Source organism: Mchenga conophoros, linkage group LG3, assembly GCF_057382185.1.
Source record: "Mchenga conophoros isolate Kocher_MC1m ecotype Shallow Benthic linkage group LG3, M_conophoros_male_GT1.1, whole genome shotgun sequence".
Taxonomy (NCBI): domain Eukaryota; kingdom Metazoa; phylum Chordata; class Actinopteri; order Cichliformes; family Cichlidae; genus Mchenga; species Mchenga conophoros.
In genome coordinates, this window is record NC_140528.1 from 41,321,359 (window position 1) to 41,339,250 (window position 17,892).

The 17,892-nt window shown below is 39.3% G+C and overlaps 1 protein-coding gene across 4 annotated transcripts; it reads left to right on the plus strand.

The window, feature by feature from the left end:
- The first annotated feature begins 7,233 nt into the window (after positions 1-7,233).
- Positions 7,234-17,735, plus strand: LOC146578688 (NLR family CARD domain-containing protein 3-like). Of its 4 annotated transcripts, none has more exons than XR_014891501.1 (10): positions 7,234-7,325; positions 7,722-7,824; positions 8,192-8,305; positions 8,968-9,081; positions 10,330-10,442; positions 10,605-12,378; positions 13,897-14,067; positions 15,544-15,717; positions 16,253-16,533; positions 16,754-17,735. XR_014891501.1 is itself a non-coding variant. In XM_085268819.1 (10 exons), exons 2-9 carry the CDS (start codon positions 7,751-7,753, stop codon positions 16,272-16,274), a joined length of 2,556 nt encoding a protein of 851 aa, XP_085124945.1. In that variant the 5' UTR covers positions 7,234-7,325; positions 7,722-7,750; the 3' UTR covers positions 16,275-16,287; positions 16,754-17,735. The 4 variants fall into 4 exon arrangements, 3 of the variants coding, with proteins under 3 accessions (XP_085124945.1, XP_085124947.1, XP_085124946.1); XM_085268819.1 differs by having other exon boundaries at positions 16,253-16,287; XM_085268820.1 differs by lacking the exon at positions 7,234-7,325 and having other exon boundaries at positions 7,692-7,824; positions 16,253-16,287.
- The last annotated feature ends 157 nt before the right edge of the window (positions 17,736-17,892 follow it).

Genomic DNA, 17,892 nt, shown 5'->3' on the forward strand with positions numbered 1-17,892 from the left:
AAAAATGTTTGATGTCTGTTTATTTTCAGAGTTAAGAAGCAAATGTGTCATTCCTCTCTGTGGTGAAAATGAAATGACTGTTTTCCTAATAAATGATGTGAAGCATATGTATCAGTCTTTTAATCTTAATCCGATCAAGTCATGCAGTGATTCCTGCAGAGTGACCCTGAAAGAAATCAGTGGTCAAAGTGTGACTCTACTCAGACAGTGTGGCCTTAACTCCAATGTCAAGCTTCAGTTCATGGATAAGGTCTTTGGAAACTGCTGAACTTCTCTTCAGTGAATGGAGTACAGGACTGAGGTAAAACACCTCAGAGTGTGCTGAGGTAATTTCCACTTCACCACTGCTGTATGCCTTTACTTGATGGATGACTCGTATAACTCTAGTTAGTGTGTCGTTAATAGACTGTTGACTTTCCTACACTCTAAAACATTCAGCTCACCCAGCTAAACAAGATTTTGTCTTCAGTTTTGATTTATTTCCAAGAACAATCTTGTGATACAGGTTTCATTGCACTCGTTTCACACCCAAGGACCAACTGAGTTTCATACCTCCAGATACTCTTCTGAGTTGAAGGATACTTTTCAGGTACAATAGCTTCCATCTAGCTAGTCTTCAAATTAAAAAGCAGACTTTCATTGTGCAGGTCCTTGTTTATTATTCTACGATGAGACATTTTAATAATTTCACTGCTGTAATTTCACTGTTGAACATTGTCTTGCTTGGGGTGATTCATTACTGATACAGCAGTGTTTTTTGTGTTATGTGTGTTATGTTGCACTTCAGAGAAGGGTTTGTCACCACATACTGGATTAAATGGGATTCCTGTTTTGTAATTTTGCAGTATATGGAACATACATATATTTGTTAAAGGAGTACAGTCCATCTGGAAGGTATTCAGAACACTCAACTGGTTCTGCATTATGTCATGGTACTGTCTTATTCCAAGATGAATTAAATTCATTTTCATCTCTACACACAATGCACTATAGTGACAAAGTCAGAAAAATATTTGTAATTGTTTCAAATGTATCAATTTTTTAAATATGAATATATACTAAAATATATTAACAGCCAAAGAGTTCAGTCTTTTTTTCATCAAATCAGTGAATGTTGTTTCTAATGGTCCACAAGTCCTTCAGCTGTCTTTTGTCAAACTGTAAACAGGCTATCATGTGTCTTTTACTGAGGAGGGGGTCCCATCTGACCACTCTATGATACAGACCATGTTGGTGGAGAGCTTCAGAAATGGTTCCAATTCTGTCTATTAACTCTATATACAATTCCTTGGACTTCAAGGCTTGGTTTGTTTTCTGGCATGCACTATCAAGTATGGGACCTTATCAAATCACAATAAATCATAATACCTAATCACTCATAAATCATGTCCAGTCAAATGTATTTTCCACAGGTGGATTCTTATCAAGTTGTGTGAAGATCTGACAGATGATCAATAAAACAGGAAGCAGCTAGCTCAGTTTTGAGTGTCACAGAAAGGGCTGCACATACTCCCCTGTCACATACTGTATGTTTCGGTTGATGAAAAATGCATTTGTCACAAAGGTCAGTCTGTAGACCAACAGATATACATATAATTAGAGAATAGCAAGATAAATACATGCACAGAAAATCTATTAAATGTCTGTGTATCGTCTCCTTAACCTGCATTTTATGGTTATCTCTGTGTTGCAGCGTCACTGTGGAATGGTGAACTTCGGTTAAAGCCTACGTTAAATCTTAGAGGCAACAGACAATTAAATATTAAAAAGAACATATTTACAGTGGGGCAAAAAAGTATTTAGTCAGCCACCGATTGTGCAAGTTCCCCCACTTAAAATGATGACAGAGGTCAGTAACTTGCACCAGAGGTACACTTCAACTGTGAGAGACAGAATGTGAAAAAAAAATCCATGAATCCACATGGTAGGATTTGTAAAGAATTTTTCCGTAAATCAGTGTGGAAAATAAGTATTTGGTCAATAACAAAAATACAACTCAATACTTTGTAACATAACCTTTGTTGGCAATAACAGAGGTCAAACGTTTACTATAGGTCTTTACCAGGTTTGCACACACAGTAGCTGGTATTTTGGCCCATTCCTCCATGCAGATCTTCTCGAGAGCAGTGATGTTTTGGGGCTGTCGCCGAGCAACACGGACTTTCAACTCCCGCCACAGATTTTCTATGGGGTTGAGGTCTGGAGACTGGCTAGGCCACTCCAGGACTTTCAAATGCTTCTTACGGAGCCACTCCTTTGTTGCCCGGGCGGTGTGTTTTGGATCATTGTCATGTTGGAAGACCCAGCCTTGTTTCATCTTCAAAGTTCTCACTGATGGAAGGAGGTTTTGGCTCAAAATCTCACGATACATGGCCCCATTCATTCTGTCCTTAACACGGATCAGTCGTCCTGTCCCCTTGGCAGAAAAACAGCCCCATAGCATGATGTTTCCACCCCCATGCTTCACAGTAGGTATGGTGTTCTTGGGATGCAACTCAGTATTCTTCTTCCTCCAAACACAACGAGTTGAGTTTATACCAAAAAGTTCTACTTTGGTTTCATCTGACCACATGACATTCTCCCAATCCTCTGCTGTATCATCCATGTGCTCTCTGGCAAACTTCAGACGGGCCTGGACATGCACTGGCTTCAGCAGCGGAACACGTCTGGCACTGCGGGATTTGATTCCCTGCCGTTGTAGTGTGTTACTGATGGTGACCTTTGTTACTTTGGTCCCAGCTCTCTGCAGGTCATTCACCAGGTCCCCCCGTGTGGTTCTGGGATCTTTGCTCACCGTTCTCATGATCATTTTGACCCCACGGGATGAGATCTTGCGTGGAGCCCCAGATCGAGGGAGATTATCAGTGGTCTTGTATGTCTTCCATTTTCTGATGATTGCTCCCACAGTTGATTTTTTCACACCAAGCTGCTTGCCTATTGTAGATTCACTCTTCCCAGTCTGGTGCAGGTCTACAATACTTTTCCTGGTGTCCTTCGAAAGCTCTTTGGTCTTGGCCATGGCGGAGTTTGGAGTCTGACTGTTTGAGGCTGTGGACAGGTGTCTTTTATACAGATGATGAGTTCAAACAGGTGCCATTCATACAGGTAACGAGTGGGGGACAGAAAAGCGTCTTACAGAAGACGTTACAGGTCTGTGAGAGCCAGAGATTTTCCTTGTTTGAGGTGACCAAATACTTATTTTCCACCCTGATTTACGAAAAAATTCTTTACAAATCCTACCATGTGGATTCATGGATTTTTTTTTCACATTCTGTCTCTCACAGTTGAAGTGTACCTCTGGTGCAAATTACTGACCTCTGTCATCATTTTAAGTGGGGGAACTTGCACAATCGGTGGCTGACTAAATACTTTTTTGCCCCACTGTATGTGCTTAAACTCAAATTTGTAAATTCAAAACACAGATTCCTCTGTCCTCTCAAATTTCAGGCCTATTTCAAAGCTTCCCTTTCTATTTAAAATTTTGGAAACTATTGTATTTGTTCAGCTGCAATCTTTTGTAAATGGACACAATGTTCTTAAGAGGTTTCAGTCTGGTTTTAAAGCTCTTCACAGCCCTGAAACTGCACTTTTAAAAGTTCTTAACAATCTTTATTAGCCACTGACTCAGGAGACTCAGCGGTGCTTTTGCTTTTGGATCTGACAGCTGCCTTTGATATTGTTGATCACAGCATCTTGATCTCATGACTGGAGCATTGCGGCATCAAGCTCATTCCATTAGAGTGGTACAAGTCATACCTATCTGACAGGACTTCCTCTGTGAGCTTTGGAGATCTAGTTGTGGTGTCCCCCAGGGATACTGGGGCCAAATTTATTCTCTATTTATATGCTGTCTCTAGGTCAAATTTTTAGCAAATATAACATTTGTTGCCAGTGACACTCAGATCTATCTTTAACTGAAGAGAAGCTCCAGCACCTCTCATGTTAACCTGCAAAGTCCTGAGCCTTTTATTAAATTGCATGCCAAAAATTTGGGGGTTATATTTGACAGCAATTTCACCTTGGAAAAACAGATTGGCTCAGTTGTACAGTGTTTTTTTTTTAACTGAGGCTTTTATCAGGAGATGACCAGGGGAAGGACATTGCAGGTCACAATGTCCTTCCCCTGGTCATCACAGATCACCTCCCACACATTAGACACAAAACAGTCCTTAATAACCTCATCGCTCTCCTCTGACCATCTCTGCACTGTGCGGTTGATTTGTGGCTCTCAGCGCACTAAGGGTTTGTACACAGGGACAAGGTGCACCAGGCTGTGATCGGATCTTCCCAGAGGTGGATGTGATGAAATGTATGCCTCCTTTGTGCTGGCTTAATACAGTAAGTCCAATGTTTTATTGTCTCTGGTGGGGCATGACACATACAGGGTGAAGGTGGGCAGTGTGGAGTCCAGAGATGCATGATTTTAGTCCCCTGATATTAGAAAAAGGGTTCTCAGAGATTGCAATTGCAGTCTGCTGTTAGCTCGTCCATATTATTAGGGAGCAATCACACATTTCCCATGATTACAGAAGGGAGAGATGGTGTGTTTTGTCTCCCTTTTGGGTGACGACGCTCCTTCCCGGCACGACACCTCGTCTATTTCTCCTGATCTCGCTAGGGATGTCGGGTCTTTGAATTGAATGGGTGTCTTTGAATTAAATTTACCAAATAAAGTTATAATAAAGTTCCATTTAATTGTCTGGGTAACCGCAAATTATGACAAACCAGTACTTTTGATTTCTGTACCTTAGTAGCCACAATGGGCTTGCAATTGGCTTTAACACACACACATAAATATATGCAAGTATGGTTATAGGCATATATATATTTGTGTTACAGTTAACATTTTCTATCATAACAGACACATTGCAGTGTGATTATAGGTATATTTTACAATAGTTTTATTAAATGAATCTTAAAAAGAATACCAATGCACCACTATCTTTGTCCAAATTGCCTACAGGTGATCGTGGCTCAAGAGTTGGCAGTTTGTCTTGTAATCGGAAGGTTGCCGGTTCGAGCCACGGCTCCGACAGTCTCGGTCGTTGTGTCCTTGGGCAAGACACTTCACCCGTTGCCTACTGGTGGTGGTCAGAGGGCCCGGTGGCGCCAGTGTCCGGCAGCCTCGCCTCTGTCAGTGCGCCCCAGGGTGGCTGTGGCTACAATGTAGCTGCCATCACCTGTGTGTGAATGTGTGAGTGAATGGGTGGATGACTGGATGTGTAAAGTGCTTTGGGGTCCCTAGGGACTAATAAAGCACTGTACAAATACAGGCCATTTACCATTTAATGAAGAAATCTTCAGAAGAAGGGGACAGGCTTTACTTGCTGCCAAGACTGATCACATTCACATTAAAGAACTGTGACATTGAGACATCAAAGTAAGACTGTTTCAGCTGCAAGACCAGCCAACATCTGTCATTTACTGATTCCTTGGGACTGAAGTAAACAAAACAAAACATAATTACATATTGCATATGTCCTGTGTTTTACTCCAAGAGTTCACTTATTTGTTTCATCTCATTTCTCTTTTAATCCGTTAATCTGTTTTACCCTTATCATACAGCATTTTAGCATCACATTCTATTTTGCCTGGTCTAAAGGTTAAATGCACTGTAAGAGGCTTTAAATCAAACAGAAACAGTTGTTCTGTGACACACACACACACACACACACACACACACACGACCTTTATGTAAATACAAGTTTTAAATAACAGCAATCCCAAAATAAATATTGAAAACTTTCCAAATGACAAAGTGCTCAGTGAGAGCTTCACTCTTTCACTCTCCCTCTCATTTCATTTTTTTTCTTAAGTTGCTGATTTAAAAAAAAAAAAAAAACATTACTAACATATTAGAAACCCCCTGAATAGTCGTGTAACAGATCAAAGACACAACTATTAGTCATCTCTGACACACAACCAGAAAACATGTCTTGACTGGAATGCAGTTCAGCAGGTTTTGCTTTAGTCAGAAAAACGTCAGCTAAAGATTCTACAACACATTTTAACACAAATGTATACTTAGACTCTATCTGAAGCCACAAAGCCACACAGACATAATGTCAATATAGCGAGATATATAGCTATTTATTTTCAGTTGGATTTTATTTTATTTTATTTAATAAAACAATAGTAAAACACTATGGATGGAGGTCTGAGGACTGTGATTGAAAATAAATTGAGTTCAACTGACTGGTGTGTAGGTTGTGGAGCAGGGAAATTATTTTACTGCTATTGTTAAATAATCATCATCATTACTAGTGCATTAATAATATAATCTGCAGCATTGATATTGTATTCAGAGGTTTAAACAGTGTGTGTGTCTTTTAGAAAGACTAAGTTGCAGTTGACAGGAAGTTGCAGAGAGTTTGCAGGACTGAAACCGAAAGTTATTCTGAGCAGGTTAGACGAGGCTATTTGAATTACTAGGTTATTCAAATTGTCTGTTATACTTTTATATTCTTTTACTAAGCTCTTAGTAGAGGTTCTTGATTAAAACATTTATTCAACATAGTACATGTAGTTTCAGTTAGGTTATTACACATAAGGATGAGCCTCTGGTCTGGTAAAAGGTCAGAAGTGCAACGGGTGAGATGAGAGAACATTTAAGGTCGAAAAACACACACACACACACACACACACACACACACACACACACACACACACACACACACACACACACACACACACTCAGTTAGAGAGAATCATTTATAGGTGGAAGTTTAATCATGTTTTGCTTGGGGTTGCAAAAGAGCAGTTTGTCGCAGAACTGCTGCTGAGGTGCCAAGATGACAAGCGAGCATCCGGCAGTGACAGGAAGTACCGGCCATGAAGATAGAAGACAACGTTCCTTTAAACTGTGTTAAAAGTCATTGTGGTTTTGATTTGACGTATGTATGTATTCTGTCTGTGACGTATGAAGGGGCGTCGTTAATTCAAACCCTGATGCTATAAAAATCTGTGTATGCTTTGATTAAGTCGAAGATTAATTCCTGTCTGCATACAGAATGGTCTTCCCACGCGTGTATTCATTAAAATCAATTGTTTGACCAAGATCTTCTGGACCTGGTTGTTTGTACTCTCCTTCCTCAATTATGTGAACCTTAACAAGGTCTATGTCTATGTTTGGATTATATTCATGTTTGTGGCTTTTAAGCAAATACATAATACTTCAAAAGGCCAATCTGTGTCTCACACCAGGAATGTAGTCATACAACTTCCTTTGGAGAAGGGAGGGACTGCTCTCTTTGGGTAACAAGGAAACAAAGTATTTGAAACAAAGTCCGGACTCTGTTTTTACAAAGCAGGAGGACGAAAACAAGGTGAGTTTTTTGTGCATTAATGTGTTGTCAGAATGATTGGTTCCTGAATGGAAATAAGATATGAGTGTTTCTCAAGTTTGAACAAAAGCTCTAAAAGCTCTTTTGGTCCATTTTGGTACTTGAGTTTGTGACACTAAAAATAAATATGACACAAAAAATTAACTTTTGGTCAAATTGATGGACAGGACATCGTCATTCTTTTTCTGCCTCTCTGCTGTCTCTATGCAATGGAGGGTCTACTGGGTTTATTGTAGACTTGAATGTGTGTATCTCTGTTTGTTTATTTCTGTGTTGTATTTCCTGTTCTGCAAGTCATGGGTTTCTATATTTCTATGTTGAGGATTTTTGTCCCACACTCGCAGTCAGTGTTGCTGATTTTGCTCAAACTCTCTAAAGGTGTGAAGGAGTTTCCAGCATCCAGCAGTATGTCCATGAAGAATGATAATTCTCGAGATTATCCTCCTCTCTTCAGTCATGAACCTATCCACTCAGGCACAAAGTAAGATACTGTTTCTGTGAGTTCTACTTCAGTAGATCCAATGATAAATTTTTTTATATTACACATTTAGTATTTTACCAGTTTATTTCAAGGATTTGTGATTCCAGATGAATGAAAAAAACTGTTCCAAAAAAACAAACAAAAAACCCTAAAAGAAAACCAAACTAAAAAAATATTAACTAGGGATTCAAAATCAGTTTAAAAAAAATGACCCTGTTTCCAGCTCCTGATATAACTAGCACAGTAGTTTTGAGAACATCCAGTGCTTCAGCTTCATGAATCTGACAGAGAAAGAAGCTGCCTAATGGCCAACAACACAAAGATATAGAGCAACAACATGTGCTTGATTCTGTGTTTGTGTTTCCAGACATCAGCAATACAGAACAGAGTTTCCAGGATCCAGCTCCATGTCCATGAAGAGTGACAACTCTAGAAATTATCCTCCATTCTTCAGTCATGAACCTGGAACCTCAGGCACAACGTAAGAGTTTGCTTCTGCAGTAAACTGAACTGAAGATGATTTTGGATTTTACAGTCTTTCATATTATTTTAAAGGGGTTTGTGGGAGTGGAGTCACTGAATTATCATTAACCCCCTCAGGAGCAGGTTAAGTTTGAAATTATGAATCAGTATATATAAAATGACTGCTTTTGGAAGAAGTATTGCTCTTGAAATTAAAGACACCGTTCTCTAATGATCAAGGTCCTCCACTTCTGTCCTCCATGATTTTTTTCAGAATAGGTTAAATTTTATTAACATATCAGCTGGTTTCAAGTCACTCTGAATAAAACTCTTAACCATCTCACAGCTTCACTTAAGTTTTTATGTTTGTTTTCCCACACTTCTACTCACACAGCAGCTGTGTTGCTCTTAGTCTTTACTATGTGTTTTGCCTGTTTTTTTTTTCTTTTTTTGTCCTTGAAATTTTGTAATTTTTTCTTCCCTTGTAAAATAACTGTTTTCATAGAGTACACTTATATAGCAACCCAAAACCATTTACGTGAACATGCTGGTACAGTAGTTTTGAGAACATCCAGTGCTTCGCCCCTATGAAATTGACACTAAGAGAGAAGCTTCTTAATGGCCAACAGAAGGAACATGCACATCAACAGTGGTGTCGTCATTCCATGTTTTTATTTCCAGACGTCAGCAACGGAATGGAGAGTTTCCAGGATCCAGCTCCATGTCCATGAAGAGTGACAACTCTAGAAATGATCCTCCATTCTTCAGTCATGAACCTGGAACCTCAGGCAAAATGTAAGAGACTGCTTCTGCAGTAAACTAAACTGAAGAGGAGTTCAGATTTTATAGTCTTTAATATTTATTTTACATGGTGTCAGCTCTTCCTATTACAATGCATAGTGGTATTTTTCTGCAGGTAATTTGTGTAGCAATTTAAATAAAAAAGTATAGATAATGGCTCATTTCCTAAGACAATCTTCAAGTGTTTTTTTTCCAAAACACACTTTCTGTAGGAGTATTCACTGACTATGTCTTTTGGTGTTGAGTAATATAGCTTCGTTTTTAGCCGACTTCACAGTATGGTCTCTTCACCAGTCTCTCCTGTACTTTTCTGCCCAGTCTTTCAGATGTTTTGTTACTCCCCATTTATGAATAAAGATTCTTCCATTAAATGTAATAAATTTAAATGAAAACTAAATATACAATTTTTTAAAGATCTATGTAAAATGTTCTGTGATTTGGGGAAGAAAAGGCTAAAATTTATACTAGCTTGTTTCTAGTCTTTGTATTTGCAAGTTTCAACCAGCTCACATATTCATATAAAGTTGTTTTTTTCAGCTCAATTTCCACTGACACAGCAATTGTGTTGCTGTCATTCTGCATTATGTTTCAACCTCCTAATATTTTTCCTATGAACTTTTGTAGTTTTATCTTCCTTCATACTCCATTCCCTACACCACACCTTTCATGTGAATGAGTTTGTAACATCGACTGAAGAACCCTGATTTAGCATAGCAAGTTGGTTAACCAGCTTTGCATGAGTACTCATTGTGCTTACCAATGTAAGGATTAGCGAATGCAGGCGAAGGAAAGATATCTTCAATTTATAATAGAATAAAACTATACAGAAATCAAAACTAATGAAAATCAACTAAAGATTCAAAGTGATTTAAAAGAATCGTCCTAGGTACTTCAAACATCAAGTAAAATACTATTTGTCCAGAACTGAGTTGGTGGTCAGATCTCACCACAAAGAATTATTTTTTTGCCTTTTTTTTAACTAATTAATTTCACATTTGCCTCAAAGTTTATATTATTTCTGCAATTGGCAAAAAAAAAAAAAAAGTGATTTCCACAATAAACTACAACAAACCTTCTGGAGTTCAAAGATGAGAAGAAATTAAACATACTTAGGGAAACAGACTAGGTGTACAGTGAGAGAAATAAAGATTTTTCTGGAAGCCAGTGCCACTAATAAACTTAGATATTTCTTTACTTTACTGCTTTTATTCGGTCAGAATAAATGGTTCTTGGTGTCCACAGAGAGAGAAAGAGGGCAGAGTTGCTGCCCTACTGTGCTTCGTGTCATGAAGTCCTGAAGGATTCATCAAGAAACTCCTCATGTCCCCAGTGTGGAGAAAGATCCAGAATCAGAGGTAATCTGCAGACAGCCAGTCAGAGAAGCTGTGTACAAAGAAAGACCTGACATCTTTCTGCTAATGAACTCATTTTTGGAAAACTGGACTTCCTATTGTTTTGCTAAGACATTAAAGAGTTTTCTTGCTCTTTATTTTTCTTGTTTTTCTCACTGTCAACAGATCTGCATCTGCAGAAAGTTTCTGATGCACTAAAGGTCAATCTGAGGAGAAGATGTGAACGAGTAACTGAAGGACCTGAAAAATCAGGAAGTGGAACCCTCCTCCACAGGATCTACACTGAGCTCTATATCATAGAGGGACAGAATAAAGAATTTTGCTTCCAACATGAGGTGTGGCAGGTGGAAAGCACCTGTAAGAAGATCCCCTGTGAAACACCAATCAGCTGCCAGGACATATTTAAAACCTTGCCTGACCAACAGAGACCCATCAGAGTGGTTCTGACATATGGTGTTGCTGGCATTGGAAAAACCTTCTTGGTGCAGAAGTTCACTCTGGACTGGGCAGAGGGCTTAGAAAACCAACACATCAGTGCGGTGGTTCTGCTTTCATTCAGAGAGCTGAACTTGGTCAGAGATGAGCAGTACAGTCTCCTGGAGCTGATCCATGATTTCTATCCAACATTACAGAGCGTCACAGCAGAGACGCTCACTGTGTGTAATCTTTTGTTCATCTTTGATGGCCTGGATGAAAGCAGACTTTTGTTAAATTTCAACAACAGGAAGCTTGTGTCTGATGTCACACAGAAGTCAACCATCAGTGAGCTGCTGACAAATCTCATCGAGGGGAATCTGCTTCCCTCTGCTCTCATCTGGATAACTTCCCGACCCGCAGCAGCCAGTCAGATTCCTCCTAAATGTGTTGACAGGATGACAGAAGTTCGAGGCTTCACTGATACTCAGAAGGAGGAGTACTTCAGGAGAAGATTCAGAGATGAAGCATTCTCCAGCAGAATTATCTCCCACTTGAAAACATCCAGGAGCCTTTACATTATGTGTGGAATCCCAGTCTACTGCTGGATCACTGCTACAGTTCTGGAGCACATGTTGACTACAGAGGAGAGAGCAGAGCTGCCCAAGACCCTGACTGACATGTACTCACACTTCCTGCTGGTTCAGACAAAGAAAAAGCACAAGTACCATACGGGGAAAGAGATGAGACGAATAGAGCTCAGCAGTGCTGACAGGGAGGTTCTTCTGAAGCTGGGGAAGCTAGCATTTGAACATCTGCAGAAAAAGAACATCCTGTTCTACCAAGAAGACTTGGAGCAGTGTGGTCTGGGTGTGACAGAGGCCTCGGTGTACTCAGGAGTTTGTACAGAGATCTTCAAAAGAGAGTCTGTGATCTTCCAGAAACCAGTTTACTGCTTTGTTCATCTGAGCATTCAGGAGTTTCTGGCTGCAGTCTACATGTTCCACTGTTACACCAACAGGAAGACAGAGGTGCTGCAGGACTTCCTGAGTGAGGACATCTCATCTCTGGAAGATTTTCTGATAAGAGCCATGGAGAAATTCTTCCTAATAGAGAACGGCCACCTGGAACTGTTTATTCGCTTCCTTCATGGCCTCTCCTTGAAGTTCAACCAGAGACTCTTAAGAGGTTTGCTGGGTCAGACAAAGAGCAGTCCACAAACCATCCAGAGAGTCATCAACAACCTGAAGGAGATTAAAACTTATGACAAGTGTCCTAACAGAACTATCAACATTTTCCACTGTCTAATGGAGATGAATGATCTCTCAGTACATCAGGAAATCCAAGACTTCCTGAAGTCACAGAACAAATCAAAGAAGGAACTCTCTGGAATTCAGTGCTCGGGTCTGGCATATATGTTTCTCGTGTCAGATGTTTTGGATGAGTTGGACCTGGTGAACTACAATACATCACAGGAGGGACGGCAAAGACTAATTGCAGCTGTGAAGAACTGCAGAAAGGCTCGGTGAGTCCAGATGTGAATAACATTATAAATCACTGTACATTAGTAGGTTAGTTCTTAAATTATTCTGACTAAAACCTACTTGTTATTCTTATTACACTGTTCCAGTGATTCATCAGAGACATGAGATATCAGTTGTGGGGTGGTACAGAATAACTGTGACATATGACTGTTTTGTAAATACTTGTACAAAAAAAAAAAACACTTAAAGAATTGCCCGAATTTTAATATAAATAGTAATGTATACTTTCTTTCCTTTCTAAATTTGCACATGGGTTTTTGAACTTCATGATTTATTTTTCCATTTCAAGGTCTAGAAATAGTTCAATAAACACGTTTCTGGTTTTCACCATTAAAAAACTTACTTTTTAACCTCACAGATTTTTTGTTTTTTGTTTGGGATTTTAGGTCCAATATATTAACACTGTCATGGGCCGTGGTGCGCGGGCACGAAAGGATCCAGGCGCAGACTCCGAGCTAACAGAAAGACACTTTATTGAAACAACGAAAGGCGACCCGGGGAAATTAGAGAGCAAAACAGAAACTAAAAACCCGGGGAAACAATGACACGAGGAAGCCGGGATCGGGACGGCGGGGGGCTGCAATAGAAAGGGGAGATGATTACTAGGGAGCCAGGAAGCGGGGAAAACATATCAGGACTGAGTTAGAGTAGGGGCTTACGATAGAACGGGACCGTGGGAGGTCGGGAGGGAAGTGTGGCAGTCCGTGGGGGTAGGAAGTCCGTGGGAATGGCGAGTGGGCCAGGTGAGCACCGCGAGATCCAGTTGAGCCGGAGGACAGGCAGGTAGCAGACGCCGAGTAGAAACCTGGACAGAAGTAGGCAGGTTAAACAAAGTTCCAAGCAGAAGAGAATGCACACTTTTCGTGGAAGTCTGGTTACCACTGTGGGGATGACTAACGGACTGGCGTGGAGCATCCGTCAGCGCCGGATTAAGTGGATCTCCATGTAATCACCGTGATGGAGAGCAGGTGTGCTGGTGATGGCCCAGCCCGGGGGTGTGGCTACCCGAGCATCACGCATTCCACAGACACAGGACCACGGACCATGACAAACACTGTATTTCAAAGTGGAAAAATAAAAAAAAAAACTGTCTGTAAGGTCAGACATCTGAGGTTGTGTTGAAAAAAACTGTGTCCACTTAAAGTAAGCTAAATCATTTTTAAGGTAATAAAAAGGAAAAATCAAAAGTAGTCAGAAACATCCAGTTAAACCTTGACCACATAAGGTTAAGGAGTTGGTGCTAGATCACATTACACTGGATAACCACGTGGAAGCCTGACTGGAACCCTTTGTCTGCACATTAAATCAAAATAAAAAAATAAAAAAAAATTGTGGGTCTGACAGAGACTGAGGTAATTAACTTTTTGTGTCAAACAAACACTTCAGTGGGAACACTGATGTGAAGAGAAAGTGTCCAGTTGTTTTTTGACAAGTGCATGAAGTAAACATAATGTGACTTTTTCATAATGACATATTTTCTAACACATATGTCAACACAGACTTCATGATGTTTGGCTCTCAGAGAACCACTGTAAAACTCTGACCTCAGCTCTGATGTCCAACCCCTCCCATCTGAGAGAGCTGCACCTGAGTTCAATCAACCTGGAGGATTCAGCAGAGACACTGTTTGCTAGTCTTGGGCAACCAAACTGCAGACTGGAGACACTCAGGTCAGTTAACTGAATCTGTTGTTATTTCTCAAGGTCTTTCAATAGTTTTAACTACAAAGTTCAAACTATACCCATAACTATAAACTATAAAAGCACTTATAATAATGGAAAACCCTACACTAAGGTACAGCAATGTAATAATCTTCACCTCAACATTGCACCAGTAAGTAACCTGGGTCAGCTCTAGTCTGGTGTCCTAAGTGGGACAACTGGAAATGTGAAGGGGACAATGTGGGTAAGACAAAGATCAGAGTTTAGAGCAGCCGACTAATAGCCTGCAGGTTGCTGAGTTGAGTGCTGTTGCACAGCTAATGACATTGTAAACTTCCTAAACAGGACAGTGTGCTTTTAAGCACAGTAGGGCTATTCAGCATGGATGCCATGTAAAGAAAATCCCAGGGTAAATGAAGTGATAAAGTTTCGCAACCCTTGCACTTGTTGAAGAACTCAAATTTGGATGCTTCATTCAATCTATTCAATCCACTTTCAGAATCAGATTGATGAAGTGAACATTGATATCACAGATATATTTTAATGTTCTTAAAGCATGGATTCTCTATGACATTTTAGGCTGTGCAAACTGTATGTTTTGTTATTATTTTTTATTTGTGCTAAAAAAAAAAATCACAATGGGAAAAAACATAATTTAAAACCAGTATGGAGAACGTTTTTGTGTGTTCTTTTTCTTTTGATCTATTTACCATTTTTATGTTCTAGGAGTCTTGAAATGATTGTGAATCTTGTCAAAAAATGCTATGAGTGGCTGGCAATTCTCTCGCTATGGACAAAACACAAAAGCAATTCTAGCCAATTGGAGCTTGGTTATTTATAATCAGTCTAGAGAGGTGATTGTGCTGCTGAATGTTGCAAGTTGTTGCACTTAGCATTAATCTATTTGCTGAAGTCTGTAAATTAGATGCTTACTTGATTTTTGTAAGCTTGTGTAATAAGTCTCTAGAAGCATTTGGTCGGGCTTTTGCTGTGACTGCTCCGAAACTGTGGAAAAAACTGCCTTTACATATCACAACCTCGCCAACACGGATTCTTTTAAAAGACGTCTAAAGACCCATTTTTACTCCTTGGCTTTCAAGTCGGTTTGAGGCTGTCATTATTTTATTCTTATAATTTTGTTATCCTTGACTTTACTTTCCTTTTAAATTTTATCTGATTATTCAGTTGTACAGTACTTTGGTCAACAGTTGTTGTTTTTAAAGTAATATATAAATAAGATTGATTTGATTTGATTTATTCTGATATTAAAAAACACTATTTAATCCAACATGCGATTAATGTGTTGGGATGAATATGTGTTTGGATGGTATGCTGATAACTGGATGATATATGCAGGAGACTGACATGATGATAATCATGTATTATGTTCAAAAAAACTAATTCATTAGGACATAATAATGCTAAGCTTAAAACATCAGATTACATTACCAATAATTTTTTCTACATGTTCTAATCTTTATTCAGATTTGAGAATTGCAGTTTGTCAGAGATCAGCTGTGCTGCTCTGGTCCGGGCTCTGAAGTCCAACCCCCCCTATCTGAAACATGTGGCTCTAATAGGAGACAACCTGCAGGAATCAGGAATGAAACAACTGTGTGATTACCTGGAGAGTCCACACTGTAGACTGGAGACCTTAAGGTCAGTTAACTCCACAACTGAGGAACAAAATACATTTCTTTAAATTTTGTTTATCAGTGTGACTATCATTCATTCTGAGTCTGCAGAGCAAACAAAGCAAAAGACTAAGGAGCACATGGTGCACATTAAACAATATTCACAGCATTAAGAATCTAATAATGCTGAATTGCACATTAAAAAATATGGTTCATCAAAATACAAGCCCGTTCAGATCCCTGTTGGCATGCATTTCACAAGGGCTATGGTTATGTGCTGGAAATGTTATTTCTAACACATTCATAATAGCAAGCTGCTCACTTCTTACTGAATCCACACCTCCCACAAGTGGCAGATCAGAAACAGTTTAACACAAAAAGTGAGTTTATTTCAAAGGCAAATCCTGCTAGTGGCTTTGTATATAGTCCTTTTTAATATTATTTGTTTAGTATTACTTCTTTTTCTGCATCTTTTCTGGACAAGGCTGTCATATAACAAAGGTTTAACATTTCATTTTCTTGCAAGCTTTTCTTGATCCTATCACACTGTGTTCCTACAGGCTGACCTCTACTTTGCTTTAGATGCTGTACTGGGGTGAGTATTGCTCAGATCTTTTAGTGGGATTAATTTATGTATTTTCACATTCATAGTAATTTTAGGATAACTCTTTTTATTTATAAATTTCATTCCAAGGTCTAATATATAATTGATACCTTGCATTAGTGTGGATGTTTTTTTTCTGCACAAAGCTTTCGAAGACTGGTTTTCTTTGATGGATCTATGCAAGATTTCACTATTTGGTGAATATAACTCAAAAGACTCCATTCTCTTCATTAATTGGTAATTGCTTCTATTGGTATTAGTGAGTTTTCAGTCTGCATTGACTGTAGCTGTTTAAATCCTTCTTTTTGGTGTTCTCAAAAATGTTCTTTTCAATGATGATGTTTTAAATGCACCCCATCAGTGTGTGAATAAAAATACAGTAAAACTTTTGGTGTCCTTTAAGGAAGTGAAGAGTGCGCAACAATCATTTTAAGACAAATCTTTTACTTTTGAACAGATCGAGGCACGCAGTGACGTCTGCAGAGGGATTCTTTAAGTCAAAGACTGACTCTACCCAGACTTCCTGAATCTGTTCCAGAAGGAACAAAGACAGTGTGGCCTTAACTTCAGTGTCAAGCTTTGACTTATTGATACGCGTTTGAGAAACTACTGAAATTCTCTTCAGTGGATGGATTACAAGACAGAGGGGAAATACTTTGACCCCAGACTGTGCCAGTGTCATTTTCACTTCAGCTGCTGCTGTTTGCCTTTACTTTCTGGATGACTCTAATAACTCCAGTGGATGTGTCAATACTGGCATACTCGCATTCCTAGAAATAAGGACTGTGCCTTGAAGAGTCACTAAACTTTGGATTAAGTGCTGGAATATGTTATTTGCACTACTGATCACTTATTTTTTGCCTCTCTCCTGAGTTGAATGTTACTTTTGAAGTACTATGGCTGCTCTCTAGCTGGTCTTGGAGCTAAAAGCCAGGCATTGCTTGGCCAGTCCTACTTTATTATTTTGCTATGGAACTTTGTAGTAATTTTAATGTTGCATGTTTATGGTGTTCTTTAAAGCTCCAGCAGTGTGTTTTTCAGTGCTGTGTTATATTACAGTTCAATCAAGTTTGTGTCATGTCGAAGTGGCAATCCAGTTTTGTAATCGTGCAAAATAGAGAAAATACAGGTACTTGGTTAAAGAAGTATTGTGCAGTAAAAAATAAAGTATTCACACCACTTAAGTTGTTCTACATTTTGCCATGTTAGCCTGGGGCAGCAGGGTGGTTAGCATTATTATCTTACAGAAGGTCTATCATGTCATGTGACCCTTCTGTGTGGAGTTTGCGCGTTTCTCCCACAGTCAAAAGATTTGCAATTAGTGGGGTTCGGTTTATTGGTGTGAATGTAAGTGTGAATGGTTGTCTGTGTTAGCCATGCAACAGACTGGCGATGTAGCCAGGGTGTACCCTGCCTTTCGCCCCAATGCAGCTGGGATAGGCCCTGTGCAATGCTGATTATGATAAGTGGAAGAGAATGGATCAATGTAATCCTGTCTACAATTACAACTACTTCGTAGCTAGATTTGTGCTGTGACATACACTGTCAAACATGGGAACCTATCAAATCATAATAAATCACACCATTTCTAATAAA

What these genes read in the sequence shown, in the direction of transcription:
- LOC146578688 (XM_085268819.1), top strand. Translation starts at nt 7,751, where the DNA reads ATGTCCATGAAGAATGATAATTCTCGAGATTATCCTCCTCTCTTCAGT. An exon ending in CCTGGAACCTCAGGCACAAC is followed by an intron (nt 8,306 to 8,967) that starts GTAAGAGTTTGC and finishes TTTTATTTCCAG; the next exon opens with ACGTCAGCAACGGAATGGAG. An exon ending in AGAAAGATCCAGAATCAGAG is followed by an intron (nt 10,443 to 10,604) that starts GTAATCTGCAGA and finishes CACTGTCAACAG; the next exon opens with ATCTGCATCTGCAGAAAGTT.